The sequence below is a fragment of the Heptranchias perlo genome, chromosome 6, assembly GCF_035084215.1.
Source record: "Heptranchias perlo isolate sHepPer1 chromosome 6, sHepPer1.hap1, whole genome shotgun sequence".
NCBI classification, from domain to species: domain Eukaryota; kingdom Metazoa; phylum Chordata; class Chondrichthyes; order Hexanchiformes; family Hexanchidae; genus Heptranchias; species Heptranchias perlo.
The window spans coordinates 3,231,767-3,244,266 of NC_090330.1; the positions used below are offsets into that span (position 1 = coordinate 3,231,767).

Genomic DNA, 12,500 nt, shown 5'->3' on the forward strand with positions numbered 1-12,500 from the left:
TGGTTTCAGTGACCTCCTTTTACTTTTGTTTTTTATTCGTTCATGGGATGTGGGCGTCGCTGGCGAGGCCGGCATTTATTGCCCATCCCTAATTGCCCTTGAGAAGGTGGTGGTGAGCCGCCTTCTTGAACCGCTGCAGTCCGTGTGGTGACGGTTCTCCCACAGTGCTGTTAGGAAGGGAGTTCCAGGATTTTGACCCAACGACGATGAAGGAACGGCGATATATTTCCAAGTCGGGATGGTGTGTGTCTTGGAGGGGAACGTGCAGGTGGTGTTGTTCCCATGCGCCTGCTGCCCTTGTCCTTCTAGGTGGTAGAGGTCGCGGGTTTGGGAGGTGCTGTCGAAGAAGCCTTGGCGAGTTGCTGCAGTGCATCCTGTGGATGGTACACACTGCAGGCACGGTGCGCCGGTGGTGAAGGGAGTGAATGTTTAGGGTGGTGGATGGGGTACCAATCAAGCGGGCTGCTTTGTCCTGGATGGTGTCGAGCTTCTTGAGTGTTGTTGGAGCTGCACTCATCCAGGCAAGTGGAGAGTATTCCATCACACTCCTGACTTGTGCCTTGTAGATGGTGGAAAGGCTTTGGGGAGTCAGGAGGTGAGTCACTCGCCGCAGAATACCCAGCCTCTGACCTGCTCTCGTAGCCACAGTATTTATATGGCTGGTCCAGGTGAGTTTCTGGTCAGTGGTGACCCCCAGGATATTGATGGTGGGGGATTCGGCGATGGTAATGCCATTGAATGTCAAGGGGAGGTGGTTAGACTCTCTCTTGTTGGAGATGGTCATTGCCTGGCACTTGTCTGGAGCGAATTTTACTTGCCACTTATGAGCCCAAGCCTGGATGTTGTCCAGGTCTTGCTGCATGCGGGCTCGGACTGCTTTGTTATTTGAGGAGTTGCGAATGGAACTGAACACTGCAATCATCAGTGAATAGAATATTCCTGGCCTGCATCATCCTGAAAGATCAGCTGATGTGATTAGAGAACTGGGGCCTACAGGCCTGTCACCTTCTGCATCTCTGACTGGCTTTCTCTCTACGTCTCTAGTCAGCCGTGACTCAATTGGTAGAATTCTCACCTCTAGAGTCAGAAGGTTGTGGGTTCAAGTCCCACTCCAGAGACTCGAGCACGTGATACTTCAGTTCAGCATTGAGGGAGTGCAGCATTGTCGGAGGTGCCGTCTTTCGAATGAGACATTAAACCGAGGCCCCGCCTGCCCTGTCAGGTGGAAGTAAAAGATCCCACGGCCACTATTTTGAAGAAGAGCAGGGGGGAGTTCTCCCCGGTGTCCTGGGGCCGATATTTATCCTTCAACCAACATCATTAAAAACAGATTATCTGGGTCATTATCACATTGCTGTTTGTGGGATCTTGCTTTGTGTAAATTGGCTGCCGCGTTTCCCTACATTACAACAGTGGCCGCACTTCATTGGCTGTAAAGCGCTTTGGGACGTCCCGAGGTCATGAAAGGCGCTATATAAATGCAAGTTCTTTCGTTCTTGCTTCCTACAGACAGCCAGGGAAATGTTCTGATCAATTTTCCTCACGGCCCCTAAGTGACAACAAGACTTTGAGTGGCAATAATTAAATCCCTTTACAGAAGAGCAGTAAAACCGAACTGATTTAACGATGTGCGTGGGATACTAAAAAAAAAACAGATTCCCCTCGAAGCTCTGGGGCTGGTCGTGAAACGGTCTCACCGTGAGCTGATTTGGTGGCCCTCGATTGTTGGTTGCACCGGATCCTTGCCCAGCACCGTGCTCCCTCTGCGACGTTAGTTAAAATATTAACCGGCAACGCAAATCATTCGAGACGTTGCTGGACTGCCGGTGCTCACACTGGCAACGTTTAATAACCTGCACTCCTCCAGCCCGGCAATCCTTCCCAGCTTTTTACTCTGCCTGTTCCTCTGATGGCTCGGTGCTGCTGAGAGACCAGAAACTGTGGTGGAGCAAAGGAGACTTCGAGGTCCGTGCAGACAAATCACTGGAAGCTTGTGGAGAGGCCCAAAAAGCAATCAAAAAAAGGCTAATGGAATGTTGGCCTTTATCACAAGGGCGCAGGAATACAAAGGGGAGGTGTGTGGTAATGGACTTGGGGGGGGCAAACAGTAAAAGGGAATACGCAGTAAACGGGAATACACTGAGAGGGGTGGAGGAAGTGAGAGAGCTTGGAGTGCATGTGCACAGGTCCCTGAAGGCGGCAGTGCAGGTAGATAAGGTTGTGAAGAAGGCATACGGAATGCTCTCCGTTATTAGCCGAGGTATAGAATACAAAAGCAGGGATGTAATGATGGAACTGTATAAAACGCTGGTAAGGCCACAGCTGGAGTGTTGTGCGCAGTTCTGGTCACCACATTACAGGAAGGACGTAATTGCTCTGGAGAGAGTGCAGAGAAGATTTACAAGAATGTTGCCAGGGCTTGGAAATTGCAGCTACGAGGAGCGATTGGATAGGCTGGGGTTGTTTTCCTTGGAGCAGAGGCGGCTGAGGGGAGACTTGATTGAGGTGTACAAAATTGAGAGGCCCAGATAGAGTCGACAGGAAGTACCTGTTTCCCCTAGCGGAGAGTTCAAGAACTAGAGGACATAGATTTAAGCTGATTGGCGGACGGATTAGAGGGGACATGAGGATAAACTTTTTTACCCAGAGGGTGGTGGGTGTATGGAATTCACTGCCCGAATTGGTGGTAGAGGCAGGGACCCTCAACTCTTTTAAAAAGTACCTGGACCTGCACCTAAAGTGCTGTAAGCTGCAGGGCTACGGACCGGGTGCTGGAAGGTGGGATTAGAATGGGCACCTGGTTGATCTTCGAGCCGGCACGGACACGATGGGCCGAACGGCCCCTTCTGTGCTGTATCTTTTCTATGGTTCTATGGGAGGAAGTGATGCTTCAGATGTACAGAGCCTTGGTCAGACCCCATCTGGAGAACGGCACCTCGGGAAGGATATATTGGCCCTGGAGGGGGTGCAGCGCAGATTCACCAGAATAACACCGGGGCTTAAAGGGTTAAATTATGAGGACAGGTTGCACAGACTGGGCCTGTATTCCCCTGAGTTTAGAAGATTAAGGGATGATCTAATCGAGATGTTTAAAATGATAAAAGGATTTGATAGGGTCGATAGAGAGAAACTATTTCCTCTGGTTGGGGGGAGTCCAGAACAAGGGGGCAGAACCTTAAAATAAGAGCCAGGCCGTTCAGGGGTGATGTTCTCATGTTCAGTGGGTAAAGGCAGACCGAGTGTCAGTAGAATAATCTAGAAAGAGGGCGGGCAGATCGCAGCCCATCCTGGTCCTATCCTCAATCTCAGTCGGTGAACACCCAGTTTCCAACGAACGTCCCTGAACAGCGACGAGGAGACACATCTGTTTTTTTCTTGATATTTTTCTTGAAGGTGTGGGCATCGCTGGCGAGGCCGGCATTTATTGCCCATCCCTAACTGCCGCTTGAGAAGGTGGTGGTGAGCCGCCTTCTTGAACCGCTGCAGTCCGTGTGGTGACGGTTCTCCCACAGTGCTGTTAGGAAGGGAGTTCCAGGATTTTGACCCAACGACGATGAAGGAACGGCCGATATATTTCCAAGTCGGGATGGTGTGTGACTTGGAGGGGAACGTGCAGGTGGTGTTGTTCCCATGTCGCTGGTCCTTCTCGGTGGTGGAGGTTGCAGGTTCGGGAGGTGCTGTCGAGGAAGCCTTGGCGAGTTGCTGCAGGAGTGACTCCAGTCCTGCACCAACGTGGTTGACTCTTAACGGCCCTCTGAAGCGGTCGAGCAAGTCACTCAGTTGCATCAAACCTGTTACCAGCAGTAGATATTATTTCATTATTTGGACCACATTTGTAGACTGTGAGGACAATTCGTTCACAGGATTTGGGCGATGGCGCCATGGTTACAGATATTGCCCTTCCCTAGTGCTGCTGCCCATGGCATCGATAATTAACCCATACCTCATAGAATCATAGTATGGTTAGAGCACAGGAGGAGGCCATTGGGTACAGGGTGATTAAGGTGGGAGAGGGAGCGGGTGATTAAGGTGGGGGAGGGAGCGGGTGTTTAAGGTGGGGGAGGGAGCGGGTGTTTAAGGTGGGGGAGGGAGTGGGTGTTTAAGGCGGGGGAGGGAGCAGGTGTTTATGGTGGGGAGGGAGTGGGTGTTTATGGTGGGGGAGGGAGCAGGTGTTTATGGTGGGGGAGGGAGCGGGTGATTAAGGTGGGGGAGGGAGCGGGTGATTAAGGTGGGGGAGGGAGCGGGTGTTTATGGTGGGGGAGGGAGCGGGTGTTTAAGGTGGGGGAGGGAGCGGGTGTTTAAGGTGGGGGAGGGAGTGGGTGTTTAAGGCGGGGGAGGGAGTGGGTGTTTATGGTGGGGGAGGGAGCAGGTGTTTATGGTGGGGGAGGGAGTGGGTGTTTAAGGTGGGGGAGGGAACGGGTGTTTAAGGTGGGAGAGGGAGCGGGTGTTTAAGGTGGGGGAGGGAGTGGGTGTTTAAGGTGGGGGAGGGAGCAGGTGTTTATGGTGGGGGAGGGAGCAGGTGTTTATGGTGGGGGAGGGAGTGGGTGTTTAAGGTGGGGGAGGGAGTGGGTGTTTAAGGTGGGGGAGGGAGCAGGTGTTTATGGTGGGGGAGGGAGCAGGTGTTTATGGTGGGGGAGGGAACGGGTGTTTAAGGTGGGAGAGGGAGCGGGTGTTTAAGGTGGGGGAGGGAGTGGGTGTTTAAGGTGGGGGAGGGAGCGGGTGATTAAGGTGGGGGAGGGAGCGGGTGATTAAGGTGCGGGAGGGAGCGGGTGATTAAGGTGGGGGAGGGAGCGGGTGATTAAGGTGGGGGAGGGAGCGGGTGTTTAAGGTGGGGGAGGGAGCGGGTGTTTAAGGTGGGGGAGGGAGCGGGTGATTAAGGTGGGGGAGGGAGCGGGTGTTTAAGATTCTGATCAAGTGGGAAACGAATCTTAAAATGTATGTAACGTCCAAACTGTGTCCCTCTTCTTTCCGCAGTTTCACCGAAGTGGACGAGCACATAATCCAGCACTGTTTCCGTTACACCGCCACCGTATTGACCAGCACCATGTCCGTCCAGAAGGAACAGAAGCTGAAGATGGAATGCCAGGTGATGTGGCCGAGACGCTCAGTGCTCCCACCACCCCCCCCCCCATCGGGCCGATGACTCGAGCGTTCTGTCACCCGTAGCTCAGTGGGCCACACTCGCACCTCAGAGTCAAAAAGTCTTGGGCTCAAGCCCCAATTTAGAGAGTTGAGCACAAAATTCCAGGCTGTGACACTCCCCGGTGCCAGTACTGAGGGAGTGCCGCACTGTCGGAGGTGCCGTCTTTCAGATGAGACGTTAAACCGAGGCCCCGTCCGCCCTGTCGGGTGGGTGTAAAAGATCCCACGGCCACTATTTTGAAGAAGAGCAGGGGGGAGTTCTCCCCGGTGTCCTGGGGCCGATATTTATCCCTCAACCAACATCACTAAAAAAAACAGATTATCTGTGTCACTATCACCTTGCTGTATGTGGGATCTTGCTGTGCGCAAATTGACTGCCGCGTTTCCTACATTACAACAGTGACTTCACTTCAAAAGTACTTCATTGGCTGTAAAGTGCTTTGAGACGTCCTGAGGTTGGGAAAGACGCTGTAGAAATGCAAGTCCATTCTTCCTTGCTTTCCACGGACAGTCGGGGAGATGTTCCGATTGATTTTCCGCGCGGCCCCTAAGTGACAACGAGACGTTGAGTGGGGGGGAGGGGCAAATCACATTGAGGAAGACGGCCGTTGATATATTGCACCAACCCGAAGGGGACAGAGGCCAGTGATGGGCCCAGCCTGGTCTGTGCTGATAGCCAGGGGCTGCAATCAGCCTGAGTGCCTCTGCCTTAAAAAGGGGGGAAAGTCAGTCAGGATTTCTGTTCCCACTCACTACCCAGTGACTCCCGCTGGGTAACAGCTCAATCTTTGCATGTGTTTGTGTGTGTGCGTGTGTGCGTGTAAGCATGTGTTTGTCTGTGTGTGTGCGTGTAAGCATGTGTTTGTCTGTGTGTGTGCGTGTAAGCATGTGTTTGTGCGTGTGTGTGTGCGTGTAAGCATGTGTTTGTGTGTTTGTGTGCGTGTAAGCATGTGTTTGTGTGTGTGTGTGCATGTAAGCATGTGTTTGTGCGTGTGTGTGTAAGCATGTGTTTGTGCGTGTGTGTGTGTGTAAGCATGTGTTTGTGCGTGTGTGCCTGTGTGCAAGTGCGCGCGTGAGTGTGTTTGTGCGTGCTTGTGTGCGTGCATGCATGCGTGTGCATGTGAGTGTGTTTTTGTGTGTGCTTGTGCGCGCATGAGTGTATATTTGTGCATGCTTGCTTGTGTGCATGCTTGAGTGCGCATGAGAGTGTGTTTCTGCGTTTGTTTCTACACGTGTGTTTATGCACGCTTGTGTGTGCACATGCGGCCTGCATGCGTGCTTGCGTGCCCCTTTTTGTGGACGTGGGACGTGTACATACCCGCGGACCGTGCTCGCAGGCCGCATGAGTATGGCGAGGCTTCATTCAGTGCAAGTAACTTCCCCCATCCTGCGTGAAGTAAAACCTGGTGTGGTAATCCAGGAAGAGGATTCCTCCGTCTCCTTCCAGTGAGTTACACCATAGAGTAACACACCTGAGATCCGTAGTGTGAATTAGAAGCTGCTGGAGAGAGAGCGGAGAGGGGCAGCGAGAGAAAGGGCAATGTCATGTGAAAAATATGGCAGAAGAACGTTTGAGAATAGTTAAGAGCAGGAAACGACTGAACGAACCCGTCCCTTTTTGATACCTGCCCACCTCCTCACCATATCCCTCAATCCCACCTCCTCACCATATCCCTCAATCCCACCTCCTCACCATATCCCTCAATCCCACCTCCTCACCATATCCCCCAATCCCACCTCCTCACCATATCCCTCAATCCCACCTCCTCACCATATCCCTCAATCTCACCTCCTCACCATATCCCCCAATCCCACCTCCTCACCATATCCCCCAATCCCACCTCCTCACCATATCCCCCAATCCCACCTCCTCACCATATCCCTCAATCCCACCTCCTCACCATATCCCTCAATCTCACCTCCTCACCATATCCATCAATCTCACCTCCTCACCATATCCCTCAATCCCACCTCCTCACCATATCCCTCAATCTCACCTCCTCACCATATCCATCAATCTCACCTCCTCACCATATCCCTCAATCCCACCACCTCACCATATCCCTCAATCTCACCTCCTCACCATATCCCCCAATCCCACCTCCTCACCATATCCCTCAATCCCACCTCCTCACCATATCCCTCAATCTCACCTCCTCACCATATCCCTCAATCTCACCTCCTCACCATATCCCCCAATCCCACCTCCTCACCATATCCCTCAATCCCACCTCCTCACCATATCCCTCAATCTCACCTCCTCACCATATCCCTCAATCCCACCTCCTCACCATATCCCTCAATCTCACCTCCTCACCATATCCCCCAATCCCACCTCCTCACCATATCCCTCAATCCCACCTCCTCACCATATCCCTCAATCTCACCTCCTCACCATATCCATCAATCTCACCTCCTCACCATATCCCTCAATCCCACCTCCTCACCATATCCCCCAATCCCACCTCCTCACCATATCCCCCAATCTCACCTCCTCACCATATCCCTCAATCTCACCTCCTCACCATATCCCTCAATCTCACCTCCTCACCATATCCCTCAATCTCACCTCCTCACCATATCCCTCAATCCCACCTCCTCACCATATCCCCCAATCCCACCTCCTCACCATATCCCCCAATCCCACCTCCTCATCATATCCATCAATCTCACCTCCTCACCATATCCCTCAATCTCACCTCCTCACCATATCCCTCAATCTCACCTCCTCACCATATCCCTCAATCTCACCTTCTCACCATATCCCTCAATCTCACCTCCTCACCATATCCATCAATCTCACCTCCTCACCATATCCCCCAATCCCACCTCCTCACCATATCCCCCAATCTCACCTCCTCACCATATCCCTCAATCTCACCTCCTCACCATATCCCCCAATCCCACCTCCTCACCATATCCCTCAATCTCACCTCCTCATCATATCCATCAATCTCACCTCCTCACCATATCCCTCAATCTCACCTCCTCATCATATCCATCAATCTCACCTCCTCACCATATCCCTCAATCTCACCTCCTCACCATATCCCTCAATCTCACCTCCTCATCATATCCATCAATCTCACCTCCTCACCATATCCCTCAATCTCACCTCCTCATCATATCCATCAATCTCACCTCCTCACCATATCCCTCAATCCCACCACCTCACCATATCCCGCAATCTCACTCTCTCACCATATCCATCAATCTCACCCTCTCACCATATCCATCAATCTCACCCTCTCACCATATCCATCAATCCCACCCTCTCACCATATCCCTCAATCCCACCTCCTCACCATATCCCTCAATCCCACCTCCTCACCATATCCCTCAATCTCACCTCCTCACCATATCCCTCAATCTCACCTCCTCACCATATCCCCCAATCCCACCTCCTCACCATATCCCTCAATCCCACCTCCTCACCATATCCCTCAATCTCACCTCCTCACCATATCCCTCAATCCCACCTCCTCACCATATCCCTCAATCTCACCTCCTCACCATATCCCCCAATCCCACCTCCTCACCATATCCCTCAATCCCACCTCCTCACCATATCCCTCAATCTCACCTCCTCACCATATCCATCAATCTCACCTCCTCACCATATCCCTCAATCCCACCTCCTCACCATATCCCCCAATCCCACCTCCTCACCATATCCCCCAATCTCACCTCCTCACCATATCCCTCAATCTCACCTCCTCACCATATCCCTCAATCTCACCTCCTCACCATATCCCTCAATCTCACCTCCTCACCATATCCCTCAATCCCACCTCCTCACCATATCCCCCAATCCCACCTCCTCACCATATCCCCCAATCCCACCTCCTCATCATATCCATCAATCTCACCTCCTCACCATATCCCTCAATCTCACCTCCTCACCATATCCCTCAATCTCACCTCCTCACCATATCCCTCAATCTCACCTTCTCACCATATCCCTCAATCTCACCTCCTCACCATATCCATCAATCTCACCTCCTCACCATATCCCCCAATCCCACCTCCTCACCATATCCCCCAATCTCACCTCCTCACCATATCCCTCAATCTCACCTCCTCACCATATCCCCCAATCCCACCTCCTCACCATATCCCTCAATCTCACCTCCTCATCATATCCATCAATCTCACCTCCTCACCATATCCCTCAATCTCACCTCCTCATCATATCCATCAATCTCACCTCCTCACCATATCCCTCAATCTCACCTCCTCACCATATCCCTCAATCTCACCTCCTCATCATATCCATCAATCTCACCTCCTCACCATATCCCTCAATCTCACCTCCTCATCATATCCATCAATCTCACCTCCTCACCATATCCCTCAATCCCACCACCTCACCATATCCCTCAATCTCACTCTCTCACCATATCCATCAATCTCACCCTCTCACCATATCCATCAATCTCACCCTCTCACCATATCCATCAATCCCACCCTCTCACCATATCCCTCAATCCCACCTCCTCACCATATCCATCAATCTCACCTTCTCACCATATCCATCAATCTCACCCTCTCACCATATCCATCAATCTCACCCTCTCACCATATCCCTCAATCTCACCCTCTCACCATATCCCTCAATCTCACCGTCTCACCATATCCATCAATCTCACCCTCTCACCATATCCATCAATCTCACCCTCTCACCATATCCATCAATCTCACCCTCTCACCATACCCATCAATCTCACCCTCTCACCATATCCATCAATCTCACCCTCTCACCATATCCATCAATCTCACCCTCTCACCATATCCATCAATCTCACCCTCTCACCATACCCATCAATCTCACCCTCTCACCATATCCATCAATCTCACCCTCTCACCATATCCATCAATCTCACCCTCTCACCATATCCATCAATCTCACCTTCTCACCATATCCATCAATCTCACCTTCTCACCATATCCATCAATCTCACCTCCTCACCATATCCATCAATCTCACCTCCTCACCATATCCCTCAATCTCACCCTCTCACCATATCCATCAATCTCACCTTCTCACCATATCCCTCAATCTCATCTTCTCACCATATCCCTCAATCTCACCGTCTCACCATATCCATCAATCTCACCCTCTCACCATATCCATCAATCTCACCTCCTCACCATATCCCTCAATCCCACCTCCTCACCATATCCATCAATCTCACCCTCTCACCATATCCATCAATCTCACCGTCTCACCATATCCATCAATCTCACCCTCTCACCATATCCATCAATCTCACCCTCTCACCATATCCATCAATCTCACCCTCTCACCATATCCATCAATCTCACCCTCTCACCATATCCATCAATCTCACCTTCTCACCATATCCATCAATCTCACCCTCTCACCATATCCATCAATCTCACCCTCTCACCATATCCCTCAATCTCACCCTCTCACCATATCCCTCAATCTCACCGTCTCACCATATCCATCAATCTCACCCTCTCACCATATCCATCAATCTCACCTCCTCACCATAACCATCAATCTCACCCTCTCACCATATCCATCAATCTCACCCTCTCACCATACCCATCAATCTCACCCTCTCACCATATCCATCAATCTCACCCTCTCACCATATCCATCAATCTCACCCTCTCACCATATCCATCAATCTCACCCTCTCACCATACCCATCAATCTCACCCTCTCACCATATCCATCAATCTCACCCTCTCACCATATCCATCAATCTCACCCTCTCACCATATCCATCAATCTCACCCTCTCACCATATCCATCAATCTCACCCTCTCACCATACCCATCAATCTCACCCTCTCACCATACCCATCAATCTCACCCTCTCACCATATCCATCAATCTCACCCTCTCACCATATCCATCAATCTCACCCTCTCACCATATCCCTCAATCTCACCCTCTCACCATATCCATCAATCTCATCTTCTCACCATATCCATCAATCTCACCCTCTCACCATATCCATCAATCTCACCCTCTCACCATACCCATCAATCTCACCCTCTCACCATATCCATCAATCTCACCCTCTCACCATATCCATCAATCTCACCCTCTCACCATATCCATCAATCTCACCTTCTCACCATATCCATCAATCTCACCCTCTCACCATATCCATCAATCTCACCTTCTCACCATATCCCTCAATCTCATCTTCTCACCATATCCCTCAATCTCACCGTCTCACCATATCCATCAATCTCACCCTCTCACCATATCCATCAATCTCACCTTCTCACCATATCCATCAATCTCACCTTCTCACCATATCCATCAATCTCACCCTCTCACCATATCCATCAATCTCACCCTCTCACCATATCCATCAATCTCACCTTCTCACCATATCCATCAATCTCACCTTCTCACCATATCCATCAATCTCACCCTCTCACCATATCCCTCAATCTCACCTTCTCACCATATCCATCAATCTCACCTTCTCACCATATCCATCAATCTCACCTTCTCACCATATCCCTCAATCTCATCTTCTCACCATATCCCTCAATCTCACCGTCTCACCATATCCATCAATCTCACCCTCTCACCATATCCATCAATCTCACCTTCTCACCATATCCATCAATCTCACCTTCTCACCATATCCATCAATCTCACCCTCTCACCATATCCATCAATCTCACCCTCTCACCATATCCATCAATCTCACCCTCTCACCATATCCATCAATCTCACCTTCTCACCATATCCATCAATCTCACCTTCTCACCATATCCATCAATCTCACCCTCTCACCATATCCATCAATCCCTTCTCTTTCCAGAAATACATCGAATCCTCTCTACTCCAATTACACTGTTTGCTTCCTCTTCCTTCCCAGGTAACTTATTCCACAACTCAATCACCCTTTGTGAGAATATAAAACCCTCCTGGCATCCCTCCTCATTTTACACTCTCTCACATTACCTTGTGTCCCCGGGGATCAGAATCCTCCATTAATAGGCCCCCCCTTCCAAATCTTGGAAACTTCAAGTAGGTCACCTTGAAGTCTATTTTTCTAAAGAGAATGAGTTTTCCAAAGTAGGCTAAACCTCACAGCCCAGAGGAGACATTCTGCAGCTCCAGAAAGCCTCGCACATAAAAATACATCTCATAGATCGCAGTGTCTGCCTCCCCTGCAGAGCACAATTAATATCAGAGATCTATCTGCGTTTTACAGGAGCAGTGTGTGTGCTGCAGAATCATCTGCTGCTGAATAGGTCCAGCAGCACCTCGATTTTAAAATTCTCATCCTTATCTTCAAATCCCTCCATGGCCTCCCCCCTCTCCCTATCTCTGTAACCTCTCCCCAGCTCCTACAACCC

The 12,500-nt window shown here is 50.7% G+C and overlaps 1 protein-coding gene across 2 annotated transcripts in view; it reads left to right on the top strand.

The window, feature by feature from the left end:
- Window positions 1–12,500, top strand: part of LOC137322682 (cGMP-dependent 3',5'-cyclic phosphodiesterase) — a 275,396-nt gene that overhangs the window by 190,047 nt on the left and 72,849 nt on the right. For both annotated transcript variants that reach the window (XM_067985615.1, XM_067985616.1), the window contains exon 13: window positions 4,975–5,086. In XM_067985615.1, the coding sequence (XP_067841716.1) occupies window positions 4,975–5,086 (112 nt within the window). The remainder of the gene's footprint in view (window positions 1–4,974; window positions 5,087–12,500) is intronic.